The sequence below is a fragment of the Xyrauchen texanus genome, chromosome 43 (genome assembly GCF_025860055.1).
Source record: "Xyrauchen texanus isolate HMW12.3.18 chromosome 43, RBS_HiC_50CHRs, whole genome shotgun sequence".
NCBI lineage: Eukaryota > Metazoa > Chordata > Actinopteri > Cypriniformes > Catostomidae > Xyrauchen > Xyrauchen texanus.
The window spans coordinates 28,802,459-28,828,039 of record NC_068318.1 but is presented as its reverse complement, the minus strand read 5'-3'; the positions used below and the strand labels follow the sequence as shown (position 1 = coordinate 28,828,039).

Here is a 25,581-nt window from a genome sequence, read left to right as displayed (position 1 = left end):
CTTCATAAAATATTTTATTTTATTGTTTTTATTTTAGGCCATAAACATTAGGTAATGTTGCAAGCCAGACTCAAATATGCATCGCCACATGTGACTTGGTTAAAACACTGAAATGTCAGATTATGACCTTTATTATGTCTTTAACTCACTCTTTTATTAAATAGCTCATACCATGATTGGGCAGGTAATACCAAATGAGTTGTGCTCCTTTAGCTGACGCAGCTGTAGTTCAGTCCTGTGATGAGAGAACAAAACAGTTATGCTTGGATTTAAACAGGAAATGACATCAGGCCTGATCCTGCCCCTTCAAACTTGTTTTAAGGGCAAAGATCTAAAAAGTACAGACATTCTGACAAGCGGAGTTTGCAGAAGAGTTTGTGCGTGCCTTACAATATGGTGAATGATCTGAGGTTTAACGATGTGTAACTTTGTCTTTTGCATCTAATAATGATGTGTGATCAGGAAAGACAGGAAGCCAGAGAGAGGCTCCGCAATACAAGCAGCAACCGGCAGCTAAGTGTGGCTTTTGCGGGGTCACATTCAGAGACTGAACTAACCTCATGTCCGTGCTGAGGCCTGCAAGCATCTGTGAGAACACAGGAAGTTACTCTCTCCCTCCGGCCTCTGACAAACCTGCCATTTCTCCAGCAGCATGGTCTAAAATAGACAGAGAGAGAACACATTAAGTGTGATTCAAAGAGTGTTACAAAACAGAAGAAATAACACAAGAGAAGCAGATAGAAGAAGAGAGAATCAGACAGATGGACTGACGGAGATAGATAGATATATAGACAGACAGACAGACAGAATGACAGACAGATAGATAGAACAATAGATCGACAGATAGAATGATAGAATGATATATAAAACAACAGACTGACAGACAGACAGAACGATACATAGAACGACAGACAGACATATAGATGATAGACAGACAGACAGACAGAATGATGGAGGGCGGGGCCAGGCTGGAACGATGCACGCCCGGTCCCCATCAGCCTGATGGGGGCGCGCGAGGGATTAAGTCGGCCGGTGATGACAGTTAGGGAGAGAGAGAATTACAGGCAGCTGCTCTGTGTGTTTATGTTTGTGTGTTTTTGGTTCAGTTTATTATTAAACTATTATTTATATTGCCAAGCCAGTTCTTGCCTCCTCCTTTCCCTTATACCCCTTTACACTGGTGCTGAAACCCTGGAAGGAGGAGGGATGCCCGTCGTGGAGTGCCGTCCACCCAGGGGAGTGCTGCTGCCATCCGCCAGGGGACAGAGTAGCCCGAACGCCCAGGGCATCTGGTCCCTGGCCCACCATAGACACAAACACCCTTCTCACCAGTGCCTGCAGTGGGCCAGGAGCCTCCCAGGACTCGCAGCGTCTACTCCGAAGCCCCTGAGACAAAAATAAAACTTAATTTGTGTTCTACTGATCTAACCCTTACAAAAAAGTACTGTGGCAGTACAATAATTCAGTGAAGGTATCAGATATTAACACTATGGTAGTTTCATATATGCTTGATATACATATACATACAGTATATATTGTACAGTATATAATGATTAACATATTCATGTTCTATTTCAAATGAATACCATAGTAATTCCATGGTACATATCCGAAAAACATGGCATTACCATTGGGCACTTTGCATTTTCCAAACTTCCGTGGCATGACAAGTCACTACATGTGAGAAACAATGACATTTGCTGTCATCAAACCTGGTGTGATGCGTCTACAATTTTTATTTTTCAATTGAACACATTCATGAATGAGATTTCTGAGCTCTGGCAGAGGGGAAGATTACCAGTGAATAATGACTTGCATTTCAATCTGTTCCTCTAGGTCTGCCATGTTTTACAGTATGGTGTCAAGTGACTTGGACTATAACATATGAGTCGTATGGACTACTTTCATGCTTTAGATTTTGTGCTTCTTTGTCTTTTTAGGAGCGTGACTGTGTTTATCGCAACTTTTCATTGTATGGAAAACAGAAGCTCAGACATTCTACATAATATCTCCTTATGTGTTTCACAAAGGAATTCTTTACATTCTTGAATCTATGTATGTGACCTATTTGACTATTATAACAAAAGAAAAACTAAATTAGTCATTTTGCAGACCCCAACACACCATTGACTGCTATAAGCTGTAGTTTTGTAAATACAATGATGATACCTTGCCAGGTGGAGACAGAAGAGGCCACATCGCCAGCAGTTTGGGTCCAGCGTAGGTGAGAGGGTGATACCCTTTAGCTCGATTGGTGTGTGAAAGACGCACGGTTCATTCACATTCACAAGATCACTCAAAATGGTTCTTGAATATAGGTGCTGCAAAGAATTGCATTGTTTGTGCTACGTTTCCAACTCTCATCCTCACTGGAGTTTTCCACTGGTTTTCCCCCACCAAAAACTGAGACTTTCAAAAACACTCTCTAGTAACGCATACTTTGGCAAATGATGACGATGTGAAATGTAAAATTTACAATTTCAATAGAAAACAAAGAATTTATCCAAAACATTTTTGTTTGAAAATGCATAGCCTAAATCGTCCTGCGTTTACATCTCTCATCCAAACTAGGAAATATTCCTATACTGAAAATGGAGCATTTAAAAATGCTCTCCATTACCACATTCTTTGGAAACAGCTTTCAGATGAAAACAAATTAGTGTGGATGTGGCCAGAGACTCAAAAATGGTCTTTAGCACCGCATACTTTGGTAAACGATGACCTTAGGAAATGGAAAACTGAGTTTTCAACCAAAAAAGTATTAGTGTGACTGTGTCTAAAGAGCTTAGAGAACCCTTTGGTTAGAATTTCCCAGAACTCGATGAAAATAATTACTTCAATGAGGCCATGTCCATACAAATAAGTTTTCGATTGAAAACACTGATTTCGCTATATTTACGCTACTCATTCACACTCCATTGAAAACTAAGCATTTTGAAAAATGCTCTCCATTAATGCATTCTTTTGCAAACAATGGCACAAGGAAACATAAAATGGAGTATGCATTAGTGTGGACATGGCCTAGGATTGTGGAAAAGAAAGTGGTTAAAATGTATCTAAAACTCGATGAAAAGAATTACTTTTCTGAGGCCAAAGCCACACTTATATGTTTCGGTCAAATTCAGCTTGAATATTCTCTGTTAACAGCTCTCATCCACACTGGAACAGCGTATTACATTATCGAAAATGTTGAACACATCAACACCAACACATTTTCATTTGAAAACACATACATTTCAATACGTTCATGTCTTTCATCCACACTAGTACAACGTTTTCCTCCACCGAAAATGGAGCATTTCAAAAACGCTCTCCATTACCACATACTTTGGTAAACGATGTTGTTAGAAAACTGAAAACAGTTTAAGTGAACATTGTGAGCATCCAATCCTTACTGTTTTTTCACTGTGCATTCTGGGAATTTCTATTGGAACGATTTTGACAATGGGAAAGCCCTAGAACTGGCTGAACCTCTGGTCAGTGTACTTGCTCCTGAACTAGGATGTAAATTGAGACAAACCAATGGTTTCTAGCTGGTCCAAGGTGGTCATTTATGGTCATTAGCTGGTCTGGATGGTTTATCATCTGGACTTCCAGCTGGTGGAGCTGAGGCTGACCTGGTAGACCATCTTGGACCAGCAACCTACCAGCTACCTTTTTCAAAAAGTAACTTGACCAAAATAAACTGGTTCAACCTGGTTTGTCCAGCAGGATCAAACCCATTTAGGTTGGGACTTACAGAGATCCCACCACCTTCTCCTCTTTGAGCTCTGGCTCTTTGTGACGTGTCACTTTTTCTGTCTCTCTCACCAGCTGTTTGACGAATTCTCCCAGTACGGCAGAGAGAGGTGGTGGCTGTGGATTGCTGAGTGACTCCAGTCAGGCTTCCTAAGCAACCAATTGCAGAGAATTGCGGCATCTGCAGATGTAAATTAGCCTGTGGCTAACTCTGGTATAATGCATCAAATTGTAATATTTATGTTTGAAATTGTGCATGGTCCCTAATAAATAAATAAATAATATTAAAAAAAACTAAGAATAGCGTGAGCCTCCACACACGCTAGGTCTTCGCGGTAACGCACTCAACAAGGCACATGATAAGATGTGTGGATTGACTGTCTCAGATGCGTAGACAACTGAGATTCGTCCTCTGCCACCCTGACTGATTTACTATGCAACCACAAGGAGCGCATTGGGAATTGGGCATACCAAATTGGGTTTTAATACCCAAACCAGCCCATCTGGCACCAAAAATCATGCCACAGTCCAGATCACATTTTTCCCCATTCTGATGGTTGATGTGAAAATTAATTGAAGGTAATGACCCATATCTGCATGAGTTTATGCTCTGCACTGCTGCCACACAATTGGCTGATTAGATAGTCGCATGAATAAGTAGGTGTATGTGTACCTAATAAAGTGGTTGGTGTGAGTGTATGCTAATATATATATTCCATGGTATTTACATGGTTCTGCAAGGTATTCCAAATATTATCATGATTTACCATCCAGGTAGTGTCCAAAGCAAAAATAACAATGGTATTATCATGGTACCATGTCCAAAAACATGGAAAACCCTTCTGTCATGCAGCTTACTACAGTTCCTTGCAAAACCCAATATTAAGAGCCCATTGAATAGAGGTGCCTGGAATTGTTCCCGGCAGGCATCAGATGCCCTAACCCTGCTCCCATCCCTAACCATATGGAGCCTGCCAGGCTGAGTAGCTTGCCAGGAACAACTTGAGGTTTTCCACTGGTAACATAACATAGAGTCTGCTAATGCTAACAAGCTGAATACTACACATTTTTAAAATGTACAGTAGTTTAGTACAGTTATCATAGTCTAAATGTGATATTCGTAGTAAGACTACTGCAACCACAGGTAAAACCATAATCATAACCACGGTTTGATCAATGTAGCTACAGATGCTAATAACATACTATGATGTTTACTATGATGTTTAATATAGTTCCATTTTAAAATAACTAATTTACAGTAATTGCTCTCTCTCACACACACACACACACACACACACCTAGATCTATATTATGACATACAATACCTTACTCCTGTAAAATACTATTTAGCATGAAAGTACATTTCCAGAAAAACACCATATTTACCACAGTTAGCCTTATTATGCTGTAATTTTTGTTAGGGTGGGCTCTAAAGACCCTTTAGATTACTACTGTTTGTCTGTAAAACTATAGAGTGTACAGTAACTACACTTTATGACAGTTTAGCATGCAACAGCCATTTGATCAACTAGCTTGCTAATGGAACTAAGAGCTTTAGCATGTGCAGTATGGTTAAAGAATTTGATTTATAGGTACATTCAATTCTCCGTGAGAAGGCAAATTATCTGGGCTTGTTTAGGATAATAAGTACCTAATGACGGATGAGTCAAGTGAGGTAAAACCCTCAATTAACCAAATAACGTCACCAATCCTAAGAATACCAGCCTCTTAGAGTGCAACAGGAAATAGCCCACCATATAGAGACATATTAGCAGTTAGCATGTAACTGCTAACCCAGTTAGCATTTACATGGTCAAACTGTGTGTATTAAATACTGTTTACAAATTTGTTATGACATTTTTATGAATTATTTGGTGTTTGACACATTTAGTGAGAGGCAGACATCTTGTAAATAATTAAATGAATGCTCATGCATGCAGAATCCCATGTAGGCCTACTGTCAAAGATTTTATGCAATGAACCTGGCACAGTTTGGCACATCCAGTGCAATCGTTTGAATTATTTTTTTCCCCCCAAGTTTTATAAATGAGGTATTTACTATTTCAGATAAACCTATCCCTGATGCTTTTCATGTCAGTCAGATAGACCTGTCCAAAGTTTAGTACATGTAGCAAACTGGACAAGGTTTAATGATGCAAGTCAACATCACACTAGGATGTGAGAATCTCCAATAGCACAGTGATTAGTTGCACTTGTGGTGGTTAATAAACTGCAAGTCAAGCATCAGTCGTGGTAGTTGAGTTGAACTCTAGGCATGGCTGGACATGTAGCAGTCCTGCACCTCCCTTCTGTTCCCAGAGTTTTAAGCATGAGGAGAGCGCCATGACGAGACGAGACCAGGGGTGAAGGGTTGGAGGGGAAATCTCAGCCAAGTACTCCCTCTCATCTCCCTGATGTGAGGGAGTACACAAAGTGGAACACAATTATGGAAACAGTGACACTGTGGGCATGCGGATGAGAGGGAGAGAAAGAGTGAATCAAATCATAGTTTTGGTGTGAATCTTATGAAGAGACAAACAGCTAAAAGTTTGGAATAATGTACAGATTTTGCTGTTTTGGAAGGAAATTGGTACTTTAATTCACCAAAGTGGCATTCAACTGATCAAAAAGTATAGTCAGGACATTATTGATGTAAAAAAACAGCACCAGTACTATTTACAAAAAGTCATTTTGATCAAATCTAGACAGCAGCATCACCCCAACACTTTATCCTTGAGTAATCATGATAAATTGCTAATTTGGTACACTTCCCATTATATCAAACACAGCTGAAAAATATTTGGTTAATTAAATGAAGCTTAACATTGTCTTTGTTTTTGAGTTGCCACAGTATGCTATAGACTGGCATGTCTTAAAGAAACAGCTTTATCTACTCATCAGTCAATTATTGTTTTGAGGAATGAAGGCGATACAGTGCTTGAAACTGCCTAAAAATATACAACATACATACAAAGATGTACACTACAGTCTTTAAAGATAAAGGACAACTGGCTCTAACAAGGACAGAAAGAGATGTTGAAGGCCAGATGTACAACTAAACAAGAGGATAAGTACATCAGAGTCTGAGTTTGAGAAATAGACGCCTCACATGTCCTCAGCTGACAGCTTCATTGAATTCTACCCGCTCAACACCAGTTTCATGTACAACAGTAAAGAGAAGACTCAGGAGGACTTATGGGAAGAAGTGCAAAGAAAAAGCCACTTTTGAAACAGAAAATCAAAAAGAAAAGGTTTGAGTGGGCAAAGAAACACAGACATTGGACAAGAGTGTTATGGATCTTAACCCCATTGAGCTTTTGTGGGATCAGCTAGACTGTAATTAATGTAATTTTTCACATTATTAATGTCCTGACTATACATTGTTTTCAGTTGAATGCCACTTTGGTGAATAAAAGTACCAATTTCTTTCCATAAGAGGAAAATCTGTACATTATTCCAAACTTTTGGCTGCCAGTGTATTATATTTCACCTCAAAAATCAAAGGAAAAGATGAGAAGTTATACTTTTCTTAAAGAAAATGAAGCCTGTTTTTAGGATCATTAAGATTCAAGTTTGCTTTGTTGCACTTAAGCACATTTCCCCCCAAATTCTCATTACTGCAATGCAATGCAAAAAAACTAAAACAAATGAAAAAAAAAACGTTCTCATTAATGTAATAAAGCAATGAAAATAATACTGACCCAATTATATTTGTATTCAAATAAGCAAAAATAAAGTAAACCTAATTAAAAACAATACCATGCATACTTACGATTGTTACACGTTTACCCCCACAATACAGTGACACGACTCAAATTATTTTCTCATAAGAGAACATTACTGACAATTAAACATTATATTTTCACTTCTGTAATAAAAAATATAAATGTTCTATTATATTTAGCACAAAGAAAATAAAGTTTGTTTTTAAGACTATAAGCATTTGGAGACAATTAAGCACAATTTCTTCTCAAATTGTCATAATGTGGAAAGAAATCTCATAATACAGTAAAGAAATTCATACATACCCAATTTTATTTCTTTATTAAAATCAGCATAAATTAAGCAAAAGTATGTAAGTGCATGATGCATATTTACAATTGTACCCCCTCCCCCCACAACAGTGTAATAAAAATGAGATTATTTTTGCATTACAGTAGACTATTGACAAGTATACATTATCCTTTATGAATTGTCGTAATAAAACAAAATGCCACAATGTGAACAAGTCTAACAGTTCCCCTAAAACAGGCTCAATTCTTTATGCAATATACATCTTTCTTTTTCTTTCTTTTAATTTAGTCTATAATCAATTTCTTTAATTAATATTTTGTTTGTACAATTAAGCATTTATGTGCATTGTGACATTTTCAAGACGAGCACAATTTCCCTTCAAATTGTCATCAATATGGAGGTGCAAAGAGAGACTGTCAGAAAAGTGATATTACACGAATTAGCCTGCAGATGAAAACATATTCGTATATTTCCTTGCTGTCTTGCCAGTGCCAGATGTTTTTTATAATACATTTCAAATTGAACAAAATGTGTTCCTTTCTCTTCTGGCCTTTTACTAACAGTATAGTGTTGTTTACCTACAATGAAATAAAAAAGCTACGAATGAAAGATCACTGTGTGTAACAGGTCATTGCTCAGAATCACTTTGGTAGCTGCAATGTCACGTTTGGATCAGATTCTCCGGCTCAACTGTGCTCTATATGATCCTCCATGTTTACAAGAAGCATTGCACTCATCTGCAGAAGTAATGCAGGCAAACTGAACGTAATAAACACATATAACTGTTCAAACATCCTAGAATTGTGTTTATAATAAATAAGACAAATCTCAGATATAGTCAGTCCAATTTCAACATTTATTTTCAAACCCAAACTTCTCCAGGTAGAATCATTTGCAAGTACTTGATTAGTAACAAATATGGACTTCGAAAGAACATGGTCACAGGATTGCCAGCAGCTCACATGTTTCCTGCAAATCAATTCGGAATAATGCAAAAGCACACATATGAAGTTTGGGAAGAAGGATCATGAATTGATACTACATGCACGTTTTAAATACTGCCAAACCTGGATATCTTACCAAGACTGAGATGATGTCCAACAATGACATTACATGGCAAACAGCAAAACAATTCAGTCACAGGCTGAAAACGATCCTGTTAAACTGTTCTCAGATTTCAGCTCGAGTCAGCCCTGTTTAGTCGTAGAGTATCCTGCTGATCCAACAGGCGGCCTTTCATTTAAAAGTAAGGCCCTCAACCACAACAAAACCATAGTTCTGGGCCCGGACATAAAGGCCAATGTCAAACCAAGTCCCTATTTCCATCTGAAGACCTGCCAGCAGACTATAGGACCTGGATGTCTGCGAGGGTCTAGGATCCAAAAATAAATGAGGGTATTGACAACAGAAAGACACATTTGGGTGTTAAGATAAAACAGTTGGCATACCTTGTGATGGCTTCATCTGTGGAGTGGGAAAATATATCCAATAACAGTTTTGTATGTGTCAAACTCTGAAAAGCAATTTTGCTTCAAATTAAACGAATATTCTGGGTTCAGAAATTTAAGCTCAATCGACAGCATTTGTGGCACAACGTTGATAACCACAAAAGTTAACCAAATTACTTGTTCTTTAAAAAAAAGCAAATCTGGGTTACAGTGAGGCACTTACAATGGAAGTGAATGAGGCCAATCTGTAAAGGTTAAAATACTCTGTTTCAGCCACACGACATAAACAATATATGTACGTTAACATGATTTTAGTTTGATGAAAGTTATATCCAATTTTCCAACTTTGTTGCCATGGCCACATAACACCATAACTCCTAAAACAACCATTAAAATGACTATTTAAAAAACTTAACAGCAGTTTTAACAAAATAATTAATGTTATTGCTTTTATAAAATTATAAGCTTCAAATTTCTGCCTTTAAACCTTCCAAAGATTGTCCCCATTCACTGTAAGTGCCTCACTGTGACCTCCATTTTTGCTCATTTTATTTATTTTACAGAAAAGGAGGGACGAGTCGAAATATATATATATTTTAAACTGATTTTAACTTGTATTAAACCTGGAATATTCCTGTATTTTACTTTTCTAATGCCATTGGCAAGTGTTTATTGTTGTTTTAAGCATAAACTTTACTGAACGGTTAAACTTACCTCTAAATCAAACAAACAAAAAACAACTTGATTATTTGATTTAAGAATTAAATATAAATAATTTAAGATACATTATCTGACAAGTCTAGGAAATAAGAACATATATATATATATATATATATATATATATATATATATATATATATATGCAGTATGATATTCAAGGGTTTAAGTGTCCAGGTTTTTGGATAAAACTGTGGTCTTGGAAATGCAGAAGTGAATAAACCTACTGAAATATAACTCAATATAAACATTGGCACAACAGCTGCAACAGAATACAAGTCAACTGTCCCCAGGCCTGCCAATGGCTGCTTGTCCGATTTGATGGGCAGACTCAGCTGTGAGAGACGGGGGTGGGAGTTAGGCTTCAAACTGGGAGAACTGCAAGAGAAGGAGAGGGAGAGGGAGAGGGAGGGGGAGGGAGAGGGAGGGAGAGAGAGAGAGAGAGAGAGAGAGAGAGAGAGAGAGAGAGAGAGAGAGAGAGAGAGAGAGAGAGAGAGAGAGAGAGAGAGTGTAAAGCCATGATATCACAGGGAGAGAACCGCCTGAGGCAAGGCATATTCCTGTTTTGAAAAGGACTGAATGAAGCCATGATGGAGAAATGATGACATCATATTACATACACAAAGATTTCGATCTCAGGTGATTACCCAGAATCAAATTATTAGACTTTGGCTTTAAAGGTACATTTTGCTCCACTTGCATCACCAACCAGAATTGCAAAATGATTGACCATTTTCAACCAAGTTTAAAACACTCCCCTGTCCTCCATTATTAAATAAAACAGCTCCGCCCAAACTCACACCATTGGTTGATCCAATGTTGTTTTTCAGACTCAGTCAGGCTGCTAAAACTAAGAGATTGCAATTCCATTAGCTGGCACTAGTGGTGCAGATATCACACACCTTTAATGAACTTTCTCATTAATAATGAATGATGTTCTGTTATATAAATTCACCATCAATATTCTTATTGTTTCTGAAAACAACTGAATACAACAGTTGCAGCACAATATCAACACAATAAACCAGTTTTTGTGGCACCCATTATCAGTGCTGAACTAATGACCAACAGGATATTCAAGAAATTATTAAAACGCTTGATATTCAAAAATAAAGTTGGGCAGAACCTGATTTTATTCCCAACATTGATTGGATTCTTAAAGTTTGGAGGAAAGGGTTGAAAAATAAGAGGGCATGGTGACATCTGTCAAAAAGTCGTTACAGAGGCAGAGCAAAGGCAAATGGCAAATGTTTATTTAATGTTACTGTGGCTTAGTGTCTGAATACTTGGCCCACTAGCCTAAATCATAGCAGATAGAAACACTATCTAGAGCAGTCTTTAATTATATTCATATTTACACTGTTAAAGATTTTCTTGAAAAGAAATGGCAGCAGGGTTACCCGCATGTTTCTGTAAAATTAAGTGTCTTGCTGTAATTAACAGCTACAGTCATTTAATTAGCTGTGAAGTTACATACTATCTCATGTTGTTGACATAATCAGCGGCATGAAGAAATTACTAGATTGTTTTACTGGTTTATTTTGACGCTGTTTTTGTTGTAGTCTAAGTTACTTGTGTTTTAATTTTCAGCTTTTACTTTTTTCCATAAAAGCATGTTTCTTAATTGTCACCATTGTCGCATTTTGTATGCAGAGTTTTGATATCTGTGTCTTGATAACTCTAATTATGCTATAAGATCAGAAATATCAGACTGCTGAAATAACCTTTACTCTTTTGCTTTAATGTTTTTATGTGTAATGCATCACTATTGCCATAAATACTGCCATTAGCAAGGTAGGATCAAATATTCAGTCTGACCTTAGGTTTGGTCTTATGTGGCAGTGGCGTAGTGGGCTAAAGCACTAAACTGTTAAGCAGAAGGTTATCGGTTCAATCCCCACAGCCACCACCTTTGTGTCCTTGAGCAACTCCAGGTTTCTCCCAGGGGATTGTCCCTGTAATAAAGGCTCTGTAAGTCGCTTTAGATAAAAGCATCTGCCAAATGGATAAATGTCAAATGTAAGTAGCACGGTGCAACAACTTGTGTTTTACTTAAATATAAATTCTCTGGCTGGAAGAACATAATATAACAATAAAGACTGTCTAAGGTGCCAGTTCAAGATAACACTCATCACCATGATGGTGACTTCAAACAAAACACAACTATTGATAACAAAACAACAACACTAATTAAACTTGATACTTCTAATAAAACTGAATTTCTTTCTTTTTTTTTACAATTTTGTAGCCTCAATGCATGGCCAATGCACACATACTTATTCAAGCGCAAAGGCTTTTGGGTATTTCACCATTATAACCCACAATGCAGTGCTATACTGTTATTTTACTGTGTACAGGTTGTTTTTGTTTTGTTTTTCCATAAAAAAAATCAATAAATACACTGTTCAATCCTGGCAAAATTTTAAATTTAAAATGTACATTTCTTCAAAAGTTGATTTTTTTTTGGGACTTCTTATAAGACAGACAAGTGAAAACTGATGTGAGATGATAAAGAAGGGAGTTGTTGGTCAGAAACGTCATGAACAATAACCATGTGCCTCAAAGAAAAATTTTCAATTTTCATTTTGAAAGTGTCATTAGCTTTCACCAAGATGATATCATGATTTTAAATGTTCATTTTCCCCTAATGTCTTGCATAGAACAGCCATTTACCGTAAAACAAGTCACTTCAGAGTGAGCCTGCTCTTGATCTCCCAGAGTGCAACAATCACAGTAGATTGCTGTAGGAATTTGGCCGTAAGAACAAGAGAGAGAACAAATATTACAATATGGTGAGGAAAACAAACCTCAAGTACACAAGTTAGTTTTAGCTTTCTTTACAGCTGCAGGATACAAAATGATGTCCAAAAGAAGAATGTTTACTCAATAACACTGAAGCACTGCTCTATCACACTGAGCTCAAGTGATTCGAAATTGCCTCAGTACCTTGAAATGGCTTTAACATGGCTAAAAGTTTCCTATTAAATGTCAATGAGAAATATCCCAACATATCCATATGCACAGAATAAATACCCAAATGAAGCCGCTTTATATGGAGGAAAAAAACTAAAAAAGCATGAAGAACACAGACAAGGCAACACGAAAAAGGGGCCTTTTATTTCTGAACTGATTTCATAAGCAGTCCAACACGCATGTTCTTAGCTGTTTTGAGAAAAAAAAAGAATAATTTTAATAACCATTATCATTCATTGAAAAATATTATCAATAATTATTATCATCATCATAATAATCTTAATGGTAATAACCCCAGACAGTAGTATTTGCGTTTGCTTGTGGCACATGAAAAAGAGTTTCAGTTGACTGTAAACCCGGATCCTTGTCAGCTCTGTGCCCACCTTAAACCAACGCACAGAGGGGCTAGCTCCCCGACCAGACAATAAATATGAAAGAGAGCAAGAGAATCCTGCATTAAACAAACAAAAATAATAATCTGTAACTCGTAGGTACAATATCTAAACTTTTATGTGCAAGATCTGAGCTGATTCTTCACCACAAATAGTTGAACTCACATCGAACCCGATCCCTTCCCGACTCAAATTTTTTTCTACATTGTACATTTTTTTTAAATAGACCTAAGCTCATTTGTTTTCATTTCATATACACATATATACTTAGATTTTTGTTACTTTGTCGTCCATATCGCCAACTATTTCGAAACATGCGTTCGCCAGACAAATTTACTGCTACGGTACAGACACAACAAGCAATTGAATGAAGCAAACACAGACAAAGTGACTGAAAAGCTACCATTAAAATAAAATATAAAACCCCTGAATAAAACATGGATATTTAGGACTGGCGGAGGTGCCACCCTCTTTGAGAAATGGGCTAGCAATTAGCAGTTTGTTTCTTTGTACGTGGTGGTAATGGTCGCCACCGGTCAGTAGCTTTGAGGCATATCATCAATACATTTCAAATCGTTTGCCCCGGAGCCCACTTGTTCCACGTCACCTGAATTTTGGTCACATTTTTGTACCCTTTCTCAAACCTGCAGTCGCTCACCTGCTAAAACGTACCAATTTTGCCTCGGAAATGGAGCTGGTGAGCGCAGCGTTGGTTCAGGACATTCTTCTACAGTCGTTTGGCACATATTTATTTTTTCAACAGCTCATGAAGCGTGGTGGTAAAAGTGCAGTGATAATTTTCAAACAAGCTATTTGGTTTCAAAATAAAACCCTTGAAGGGCACTAAAACATCTTCAGGATGGCACCTCCCCGACACTTAAAGGCTACAAAAACTGATCGTCCCTCAAAACCCTGCAATTTCTGCAAAACCCAGGGTTGCATGCAAATCGAAAACCCCTCGAAATGCATGGACAGGAGTCACAGAAAAGAAAATGACTGCATGAAAACAAAAAGAACCTGAACATACATGAAGTAAAAACATTATACTCTTTAAATCACCTCATGCCTGTTAAGCTGTGCTTGTTTTTTCCATTCCAAAACAAAAAGACCAATAACATACTCCAAAAAAATATGTAATCTTTAGAAATCTGCATTTTGCATCACATTCAAAACAATATAAAAATTTTAACTATATTCAAATCAAGCCTTACAACAAATGGTTTAAAGTTGTCTTTCTTTTGTAATCCAAGTAGCCCACCTTTCTCGAACACCTGTGTGCACGAGCGTCCTACCTTCAAGCGGGGATGTCAACGCACAATATCACACCTGTCTCTGAATAACAGTCTGTCTGCCTGTCAATGGATAATGGCTATGCTGTGATGCACATTTCAGAAGGACTGGCATAATGAAACATATGAGACAGAAGACCTCCTCACACCTTATTTTGAGACAAGCCGGTGGTCCTAAAAGAGGTGCAAACGCAGTTCTCTCAGCCTGAGGTATGCACACGCCCGCTGATTGACAGATGTGAAGCCCACCCACCCCGCCCGCCCCCAAGCTGAGACATTGGGACAAACACAGACAAGCAGACAGAATTTTCCATATATGCAAATATTGTCAAGATTATACTGTAGATGCACAGAGAAAGGATCTTATATACAGTCGGATAAAAGACTTAATGATGTAGCCTTTGTTTTTCCCCAAGTGGTCCCTCAAACCATGACATCATGCATCATTAACCGTCCATTAGCATCCAATTGACTCCTACTCAAAGTTCGCTCAAGTCATTCAAGAAATTGGAGGAACAAGAAGGTCGGCAGTTCAGTTCTTCTGTGTGTTCTCGTTGCATTTTCCAAAACTGTACTCGGGTCCATTCACAGGGAGATTGAGGTGATACAGAGGTCTACAGTGTGGCCCGACGTCAAGCAGGCTTGGCGTGAAGAATTCTCAGGTGTCTTAATTCAAAATGTTCATTTTCATTGGCACTTTTTGCACTTCTGTGAAAGGGAGTTCAGGGGTTCAAATGGGGGTGTGTCTTCATAAATGTCCCACCAGCTCCATCCCATTATCAAGCAGCGTAATTACTCCACCCTCAAATGAAAAAAACAAACAACAAAACAAGTCAAAGAGAAAACAAAATACATTCAAGGTGAAAGGAATTCTTCCTGGTGACAACATCTGGCCGTCCTCTTTAAAGCGACAGTTCCTAGTTTTTGAGTTGTGTGCACGAACAATACACGTAATTAATGCACATGAGCGGTCACGCAAAACTGCACAGGGGCTAAGCACCAAAAAAAAAACAGAAGCTCTCTAATTTTTACACTGTACTTCCACTTGTTGCTCCACCTCAGTGCAGTTCCTTCAAACCAGTGGCAAGTATTCAGGAATTTGAAGACTGGACTCTTTTTACATGTACGGGAAAGGGGTTGGGTGCCACGCCACAGTCCCAAAAACGAGCCTGTTTTTGAGTCCACCTGGCATAAACTGCAAAATTGGAGAGTTCATGCTTGCCATGCACCCACATTGACGACAGAAAGTGGTGCAAAGCTTTTGCTTTGCGAATGGCACAGTCATTGAGGTGGCCTTGGTGTTCCCACTAAAACCAAATGAAGACAACTGGAGTCATATCTTTTAAGCCATCGTCTTTTGAGAGATTTCCATTTGATTAGATTTCTCAAGCAGCCTGGCTCTAGTTACACTCAGCTCTGAATGAACCCCAGAGGCGAAAGGTATATATCTTTCACCTGCTCCTGCAGTAGAGGTACAGATAATGTCCAGCTCTAGCGTGCTAACACTTGGGAAAGAGATTCCAAGTAGACAGATTCTGGTTCTTGCAACCTAGCTATGCCGTTTTACGTGCATGTCGGCATGTGCAAGGACTCTGCCCAGGCTCTGCAGGGTGAGAACTTTGGACGAGACGAACAGGAGCATTACAGAGGGAAAGAAAGTGTGACAAGGTGTAGTATCCCAGCCTGCACCACTGGTCTCTAGTCAAAACAATGTCCAACACTCAGCATTGACATCATTGATTGTTATTTAATGTTATCCTGGAGTGTTGACCACCCCAGCGTGTCAAGTTGCCATAAACTATATATGTGTGTGCATGTGCATATGATTGACGAATATTGAAAAACAGCAAGGTACAAATCCAGCAGCGCCTTTAATGTGTTAGCACACTGTGTCTTCAGGTGCCTATTGGGAAGCCTAATGGTGCTGGACAAGCATTTGCTGGGAGAGAGAGTGTGAGCGCGTGTGCATCTGTGCATTGATGAAGATGATGGAGAGGAGTGGTGGAGAAGGGTGGTTGGGAGGTTGCGGCTCACAGGCCATTGCTGTTACGGTGCGTGAGTGGAGGTTTGGACAGTTCCACCACGTTGGTTCGCCCCTTGCCAATGACTTTGGGAGCACGACGCAGCAGCTTCTGGGCCTCGGTGAAAGTGTCGTTAAGCTCCTTCTTCCACTGTACAAACTCTGGGTCACTCTGTGAAGGGACACATAAATTAGTTCCTTCCTGCATTTTTATTTTAAATAAATAAAGCAAGGACCCCAATGGATGACCCAATAAACCATGAGCAACAATGCTGTTCCACAACCTAGTGAGCTGCTTGACTAGTAAGGCATCATCGATGCACTTCTGAAGGCAAAATTATCCTGCCTTTTAAAGTCCTGTTCCAAATGGCACATTTGATGTTAATGTACACATGTCTGAGAAGTTTAAGAAGTTCGTAGGGTGTATTATTTGTCATTTTATGATTCAAAGGGTGCTCACATGCAACGCCCTTTTCAACATCAAGGCATCCATATTGGTGATCCCAAACTGGTTCTCCACAGACTTTGGGACTTACGTGACAGTTTATGAGGTGCTACATCACCAAAAAGTTTGAGAGTGGCATTTGGGACAAGATCTAGGTTACCTCATTTGGGGAAAATTCTACAGTAAGGCAGCATTACATGTAGCCATCTCAAAGGAGGCATTACAATTGCGCTCACCTAAGATGATACACAATTGGCGGAAATGTCAGGTTTAAATAGATTTTATTCAGCAATGAAAATTGCACTATTTCATCCAATATTTCAGTGTGATATGTATTTGTTTTAGACTAATTACAGGTTCGGTGAATCAGGACAAACTCAGGACTTAAAATATGTAATGTTATTTCACACATAACCGTCATTGTTATTGTGTAAGCTCTAAAAAGACCCACTGCCCCGCAGCTGATAGATTTGAACTGTTCGTTAAGAAATCACACTCTGGTCACAAACATCTATTTATAATTTCCAAAGCACAACAGCTGTGCCAGAAATTAGGCCAAATTTGATCATACAATGGTCTTATACCACCATGGAAGATTTAATGGGATGAACAGGACCCAAACTCCTGTTTGTGAAGGGATATGCAAATATATATATTCATTTACTACTTTTCAAATTTGTCTTTGCATTTATTTTAAACGTATTTAGTAACTTAAATCTAAATCTGCTGTCTGCATATTGAACAGGCCAGATTAATATGGATTAATAGCTAATTTGGGCAGTCTGATGTTAGTTTTCATTTTTAGGCTTTAGATGTTTGTTAAATGTGTGAGAATGTGTATTCCCATAAACCTATTACACATACGACTAAAACATACAGGCCTATTAATACAATTACAACAGTTTTAAATATAACCTACATGTATTTCTATAAACATAATAAAAATTAATAAAACTGCAGCACTGCCCATAACCCCAACTGAAAGCTGCAGCTCAAAATAACCCAGTAGTGCAATCGCCTGCAGTGTGACATCCCTCAAGTTGAATCAAGTGATTGTTAGTTGAGGCTTGTGTGCTTTACGAGGGGTGCTATTTGTGTTGTGTGTGAGTGCCAGATAACAGAAGCATTGCTGCTCGTGAAGAACATCTCATTCAGCAGTCACTTCTGAGATTTCATTTTGGTTAGGATGCTGCCTTAGAAGGTAGCTACCTTTGCAGATGTAAACAGCAAAGCAGAGCACTAGGGTTTGAAACAGAGCCCAAGGGAACAAAGACCATGTGATTCTACAAGAGCAAAAAGGGTGAAGGGAAAACTATGAAAGGACAGAAAGGCCTTTGCACACCAATTGCATGCTATTTCTCCCCACGATTAACAATTTTAATCAAAACAATGTATTAATAATGAGACATTCCAGGAGCAAACGTTCGTGCCAAATTGCGCGTTGATAAAGCAAAGCTTTTTGTTGTTGTTTTCTCAGTGACTGTGTCAATTTTATTTTCTTCGCCAGCTGATGAAATGCCCTGACCATTAAATATGAGCTTTGGACCACGTGCCAGGAGCCGCTGCAATTACCAAAACCAGTGCAACAGGTGGTGCAAAAGCAAAGAGAGCTGTTTTGACCACCGACATTAAATGCTGAAGGAACTCAAGGAAGAAATCTGCACAAGCAGTGAGGACGTGAGGTTCATTTGCATCAAATGCCTTTAAAACTTATTTTTTCCCCTCATATGGGTTCTCTTAACATGTAAATGACATTGCTGCATCCTTGTCTCCCCGTAAAAAAAATCTCTGATCTTTTGTGGATTGTCTTCATAATGTATTCCATATTGTTGCCTTTGTATTTAATCTATTGTCGAGTTCTCTTATATCTCTAATATAACATATCACAGCATATTTGCCTTTGTATATGTTTAATTAAGTGTTTTTCTTCGCCAAACATTAATCATATTAATAGTATTGCTGTGACTTGCAGTGCACTGTATATATGTCTCTGTATCAAAATGTCTTTGTACACCAAAAAAGTAGTGATGTCACCACAAAACCAGTATTTCTATGCAGTTGTGAATAGTCGTTAACAGCTGTGTGGTCATTAGCAAGTATATAAGTATCTAATAAGGGGTCAGACTGAAGATTTTGTTGGAAAAGGTCTGTTTTATTTGCTTGCATTTGATAGATTCTTGGAGCGCTGTCGTCACGTTAATTAGTAACATGCAGGGTTTTGAGTAAATGTATAACAAAAGTAGAGATGCATGCAATAAGATACATTCAGAATGGTTCAAATTGACAACATCTGTTACAACAGCCATTATGGTGTGCATTACACAGTGATTTTGAACAAATGCACTTAACAAGAGTTGGCAGAGACTGCAGGGCACTGGCATGTAATCAGCATTGCTTCAAATGATAACATATTTTAACTGTTAATATATTACTTTGGGGAGTTTTCTCCCCAATTTGGAATGCCCATTTCTCAATGCGCTCTTATGTCCTCGTGGTGGCGTATTGATATCCATGTCTGAGACAGTCAAGCGACACATCTAATCACGTGGCTTGTTGAGTGTGTTACCATGGAGACATAGCGCGTGTAGAGGCTTCACACTATTCTCTGCGGCATCCACACACAACTCACCACACACCCCGCCGAGAGCGAGAGCCACTTTACAGGGACCACAAGGAGGTTACCCCATGTAACTTTACCCTCCCTAGCAACCAGGCCAATTTGGTTGCTTAGGAGACCTGGCTGGAGTCACTCAGCACACCCTGGATTTCAAGTGGTTCTTCTTCTCATCCGTCATAGATGGAGAGCAGACCACCTCAAAGGTGCTTTGCACCACCAACGATACCAAGGTAAAATTGCTTTTTGATTAGCGGCACCTTTGGTAAAGGTGTGAATGTGCTAACGCTGATCATTCGTGTTGATTTCTATGTACAAGGTGCATTCGTCGGCGATTCGCCTCTCATAATCGCAACGCCTTTGGTGTGCAAAAGCCTTAAGAACAGCATGAATGTGCCCTACCTCGCACTGCAGGACAAACTGCTTCCCTCCTTTGATCCTCAGCAGGATGCACTTTTTGTCCTTGATCTGAGTCTCCTCCACAGTCACAATCTGCTCCATGGTCAGTAGGTTTTGCTGGGGGGGGAGACACACTAATTAGTAAACTCCACTGAGAATATCCACACTGACTATCCTACTGTGTTTGTTTGCAGAGGAACAAGCCATGCTACCCACTATCTCTCGACAGAGGTTTATGCATCTATCAGCATCATGTGCACTGAGGTAGAACGTCTAGAGGTTGTCTGGGGCTGTGAGGGAGCACAGAGGAGGATGACAATGTGTTCTTGTACTAAGTAGTGATAAAACAGGGTGATCTCACAGCATCTTGTGTAACCAACTGATCTTGGATACCTGATTCCTTTCAGGTTGAAGGAGACAGGAAGTCACCCGAATTCTGCACAACTTTTTTTCCTTTGGCTTCAAAGGACTTTTAACTTAAGCCTCTTTCCAATAACACTATTTTAGTGCATAAAACTAAATATGTACCAATTTAATATTTTATATATATATATATATGGCTGATATTGATAATTATTTGGTTATGGTAAATGGTCTGCACTTATGGGTAAAATTTCTTTTTAAAAAACGCACTTTACAGTGTGTCCCGTTAACCCATTCACACATACACTCATACACCAGTGACGGCAGAGCTACTATGCAAGGCACTAGCCTGCCATTGGGAGCAACTTGGGGTTCAGTGTCTTGCCCAAGGACACTTCAGCATGTGGAGTCGAACCGCCAACCTTGCGATTAGTGGCCGACACGCTCTACCACCTGTGCCACAGCCGCTCATGGTTGATATGGCCGTTATGGCTGATATCCAATATTCTCTGTATGAAGCAATATATTATCAATACTATCAATTATACTTCTGAAACCTGAAAGAGAAAGGCTATTCTAAGCCTTAAAATCTGACTTGCTCTCTGTCTGTGTCCATGGCACTCTCATCTGAAACACGTTCCAAAGTAAATGAATTTCCCTTTCATATCGAAAAAGAGAGCAGTAACACTCTAAAACGATGGTGAAATCTTTATCTTAGTTACAGATCAGGGTAGAATCTCTCTAGCCCCATGGAACCTGCAGTGACCTACTTGTGCATTACAGAGTTCCATGCACAGTTGCAAAGACTGGGGGTTTGTTGGAGATGTGGAAAAAGAAGAGGATATGAAAGAGCAGAGGTGGGCGTCTAAATAGTTAATGGCTTCACTTAAACATCTGGGCTGTAGGTGAACCTGCGTCACTATGGGAATAGTGGAACTGAATCAACCACTAAGCGGGGCGCATGCTAATCTCTGAAGTACTGCGATACTTCCTCTCCTTTCCAGATTATTAAAGTTCTGGGCTATGACCAGACATATAAAGGAGAGGAGGTATCATGTATATCACACTAGACTCACCTTGAATTTATGTTTTTTAAAAGGTTTAATCCAATGGCCCTATGGCGTGGGGACACACAGGCAATATTCATTCTCAAATGTATACTTTAACCCCTTTAAACAAACACAAACAATATATAGAACACAAAAACACATACCCTAGACTCCCCTTCACCTCTCCACTCAACACGATTGGGGAATAGGTAGAAATATCGCCGCTGCCACTGCGTCAGAAAAGGGTTTCCTAGCTTGAGCATGTAGCCGTGCATGATACAGTCCTTCCCCAGCGCGTAGTCTGCAAAATAAAGTGGTGATCAATTTAACAAAAAGGCAATCAGAAAAAAACAAAAAGGAACAAAAAAAACCTATTTCAAAAGAAATGTCAAAATGCAGAATCTAAAAGACTTAAATGTTTGGCATATGACCTAATACAAGTAAGGCTTGTTTCACACAGCTAGCATGAGTGACAAGCACCGACAGCATTTCTAATAAGAAACCAAACTGCAGTTCTTTACGGAAAACAACAAATTCTGAGTTATATGTTAAGCATTTCCTTTGATAAAAGCCACTGATAAAAGAAAAAGAAAAAAGGTCATCATGAGTGGGCCATTAGGAACTGTGTAAACTTGATAGATTGCACCATTATTTTATGCTGCTTCATAAGAAAATTTAATTGCAAGACTATTTGTTGCTAAATAGGTCTTAAGTGCATTTTCACCATATTTTCTGCTGAATTCAGAGTGCTTCATTCTGCAAATAACATGCTCACATCCGAAACTCTCAACTGAGGCCAAATCCACCCGAATTCCAGCCCTTGTCACAATGCCAATGCTTGTATCTTGGGGTCAATACGCTCAGTTCAGTGTTTGCTAAACACTACTTAACACAGATTCTTTGAGATCTATTTTTGACAATCACACGGGCAGTCATGTGATGGGTGCTGTCTGCCTTTCCCTTGAGGGAAGCACCAGTACTGCATGACAAGTACATAAGAGTTCAACCCTCTCCTTGGGTTCCACGGCGGAACTGACACTGGAAGCGTCAAAGTCGATTAGCTGACGTCAGTCCAGGTCTTTAATTCACATAGGAGAATGTAGAACAACCATAGCAGAGGCCATTTTCTTCTCTCATCAGCAGTGTGTGAAATTACCATTCGTCAATTCTGTAGACAGCTTATGATTTAATGCACACTGGAGTTTCCAGCATTGCTGAACCAGTTTAACATTTTCTTAAGTTGGTAAACGACTGAGTACTGTAGACAGCTTTATGAAAACACACACAAAAAAAAAAATATAGATATTGGTTTAGAAGTCCAAAAGTTTTGGTGAAAACCCCCAACAGTTCTGTCTAAAAAGTGAGTCTGCTGTAGTGTGAACAGACTAAATATGAGCAAACAGGATGTTTACAAACATCCAAGCCTTGTGCAATTTTGCCGACCAGCCACTCTGTCTTTTGCTGAGGCAACTCTTGATAGTTCACAAACTTAATGTATATAAAAAAACTATTACTTAACACAATCTTGACAATTTTCTCTGCAAAGGATGTCTAGCAGGTACATTTCATAAGTGTCCGAATCATACTGTATTTTGCCACAAAATATAAATAAATAAAAAATATATATTTTGAATATAGAAAATGAAGCTTATGTTTTTGTACAGTTAAGATTTTTTTGCGTTGTAACTTTTTAACAAAAATTACCCCCAATTCTCATTGCTATAATGTTTCCAGATGAAAGCATTGCAATAAATTAAAGAAAGAAAAAACAAACACTACCATGGTGTATGTATACTTGCTGCTAAATGTTGTCAATGCAAAAAATCTAAACGGCACCAAAAAAAAAAAAAAAAAAAAACGCTTTCTTTTCCTCATGCAACAAAAATTATGTCTCTTTTTGTCTTAAAATTTTGGAGATGAAATATGACGAAACATGTTCCTTGCAGACTTAATGAGATTCACCCTAGTAGGCACATAGGGCTGAGGGCTATGGCATCAAAAATTATATCTCAATACCTTTCAGCCAATTGACAATATTTGATATACATCAACACAATTATGTATTTGCTCTGAAATGGATTAAAAGTGATTTTTTATTTTTTTTAAATCAGAGGAATTATCATTTCATCCAAATAGCAATTGTAGCCAAGCAGGTTCAATATTTTAAAGCATTGAATAAAAATCTATTTAAAAATAATGAAGGCATGTTTCCCCACAGTTTATCACTAAATGAATGACACTTCATCTTCACCTGAAGCTTTTATTTTGACACTGAAACTCCAGTTTGTATTATACAATCTGGTGAAACGTTGTCATCTCTTTCACTGTTATACTGTGCCGCCTCAGAAGATTTGTATAATAACTTGTAGCGATAACTAATGTTTGGAATTGTGCGAATGCTTGAACATGCAGTACTTTTCATTCACAATGCATGTAAACTGCTCTAAAGCACTATAAACAAGAGCTCATAAGCCCTGCATGTACACAGAACAGCGCATCACCCATTTATTATAAAGTGCACACGGACATGTCCATCTGTTTTCATTTGCAACCATTTGCAGTTTTATAATCACTTTATATTACCATTTAAGTGTTATTTTGATTAAGTATGCTGCCCTGAAAGATAGTAAAAAAGCACATTAAAATCATAGATTATATCGTGGATATTTTATGTATTTCCCAGCCATAGTAGACACACAGAATCGACACACTTAATTAACAATTTCTACGCCGACCGTGTGAGAAAATCTGCAGAATTCTGTGGAATCCGATTTAGATGTGGTAATGTGTTACACAGAGCTGAGTGTACACTCATAATAGTAGCTTAAAATATTGTCAAACTAGTTTAAATATTTAATATAAATGTGAGAGGTGTGGAAATTTGCAGGACTTTCTGTAGAATTCTATGTACTACTTACTAAGAGTCCACAGAGCCAATATTTGCTCTTTTATGTGTTGTATTGTGAGTAAAGGGGGCAGTGTCTCACCTTCCTCATGGCCCTGCTGCTTGTTTTTGGCCCTCTTACGAGCCTCGTTCTTATCCGTGTCGCTGTTGACAGCATCATACACCGTCTCGGCCACCTCCTGCTGCCAGCGCTCAGAGATCACCAGCGGAAAGTTCTTATAGAGCTCCTGGTCACTGTCCAGTAGCTGATTGACAGAGAAGATACACTTCTTCATTTCTTCATTACACAGCTTAACTAGGTTTTAACCAATGTTTGCAAGAATCATTGCAACAAATCTTTGAAAGTTATTCAATCGATCGTGCAATTTAGTAGTAAGTCAAAAGATATAATTTGAGGACAAAGTTCTACAAAATTATTCCAGATTTGACTGTCCATAAATATCACAAATAAAAGCGAACTGTGGTTGGTCATTTTACATATTAGTCAAACGGTCACTTACTGAAGTCGGTGGTTATGTACCAGAATAAGCTGAAATGTGGACCAGACTTTGAGCTAATAGTCAAAATTCTGGCAACAAGTGACTGAAACTACCCCCCCTCTCCCAGATTGAACACAAGAATAAGTAATACACAAGAGCTTTTACATTTCGGATACATTCTTGGGTCCACTTAAAATCAACTAAGCAGTCCACTTTGATGGTCACTGAGCTGAATCTAAGACATGAGCATCAAGAACTACACCAAGTTTGGTTGTGGGTCTAGTTATACCTTAATTCCCTTGGTGTCCTCCTCGTCAAAGGAGCCAATGTCAAAGGCGTCTGCGGCGTTGACCTCTCCTCTGGGGGGAATGAGGGGTGGAGGGTACTGTGACCAAACAGAGATAGAGGGAGATGCCGAGAATTAATATTACTCGAACCCACTGCAGGAGTACGACCAGAGAAGGGATGTGAAAAACACCATATTTTCAAAATAGTCTAGTCAGTGGTTGTCTGAGCGACTGGTCTGTGTTAATTGGATAGTTCACCCCAAAATAAAAATTCTGTCATCATTTACTCACCCTCATGTTGCACAATACTTATATGCAATTCCTCATCCTGTGAAATACAAAAGGTATTTTGAAAACATTTCTGTTTTTTGTTTTATTATCCATACAATTAAAGTCAGTGGCTTCCAATGTTGTTTTGGACCCCACTGACTTTCATTGTAGGTACAAAA

The 25,581-nt window shown here is 38.6% G+C and overlaps 1 protein-coding gene and 1 pseudogene across 1 annotated transcript in view; both read right to left on the bottom strand.

The window, feature by feature from the left end:
* Window positions 1-2,199, bottom strand: part of LOC127635769 (unconventional myosin-XVIIIb-like) — a 32,823-nt pseudogene extending 30,624 nt beyond the window's left edge.
* A 10,794-nt stretch (window positions 2,200-12,993) lies between these two features.
* The window catches only part of LOC127635803 (beta-adrenergic receptor kinase 2), a 68,886-nt gene continuing 56,298 nt past the window's right edge, over window positions 12,994-25,581 (bottom strand). The window contains exons 17-21 of the mRNA XM_052116034.1: window positions 25,135-25,230; window positions 24,449-24,611; window positions 21,626-21,762; window positions 20,053-20,166; window positions 12,994-16,763 (exon numbers count right to left, since the gene is read on the bottom strand). Coding sequence (XP_051971994.1) covers window positions 16,602-16,763; window positions 20,053-20,166; window positions 21,626-21,762; window positions 24,449-24,611; window positions 25,135-25,230 — 672 coding nt within the window. The 3' untranslated portion in view covers window positions 12,994-16,601. The remainder of the gene's footprint in view (window positions 16,764-20,052; window positions 20,167-21,625; window positions 21,763-24,448; window positions 24,612-25,134; window positions 25,231-25,581) is intronic.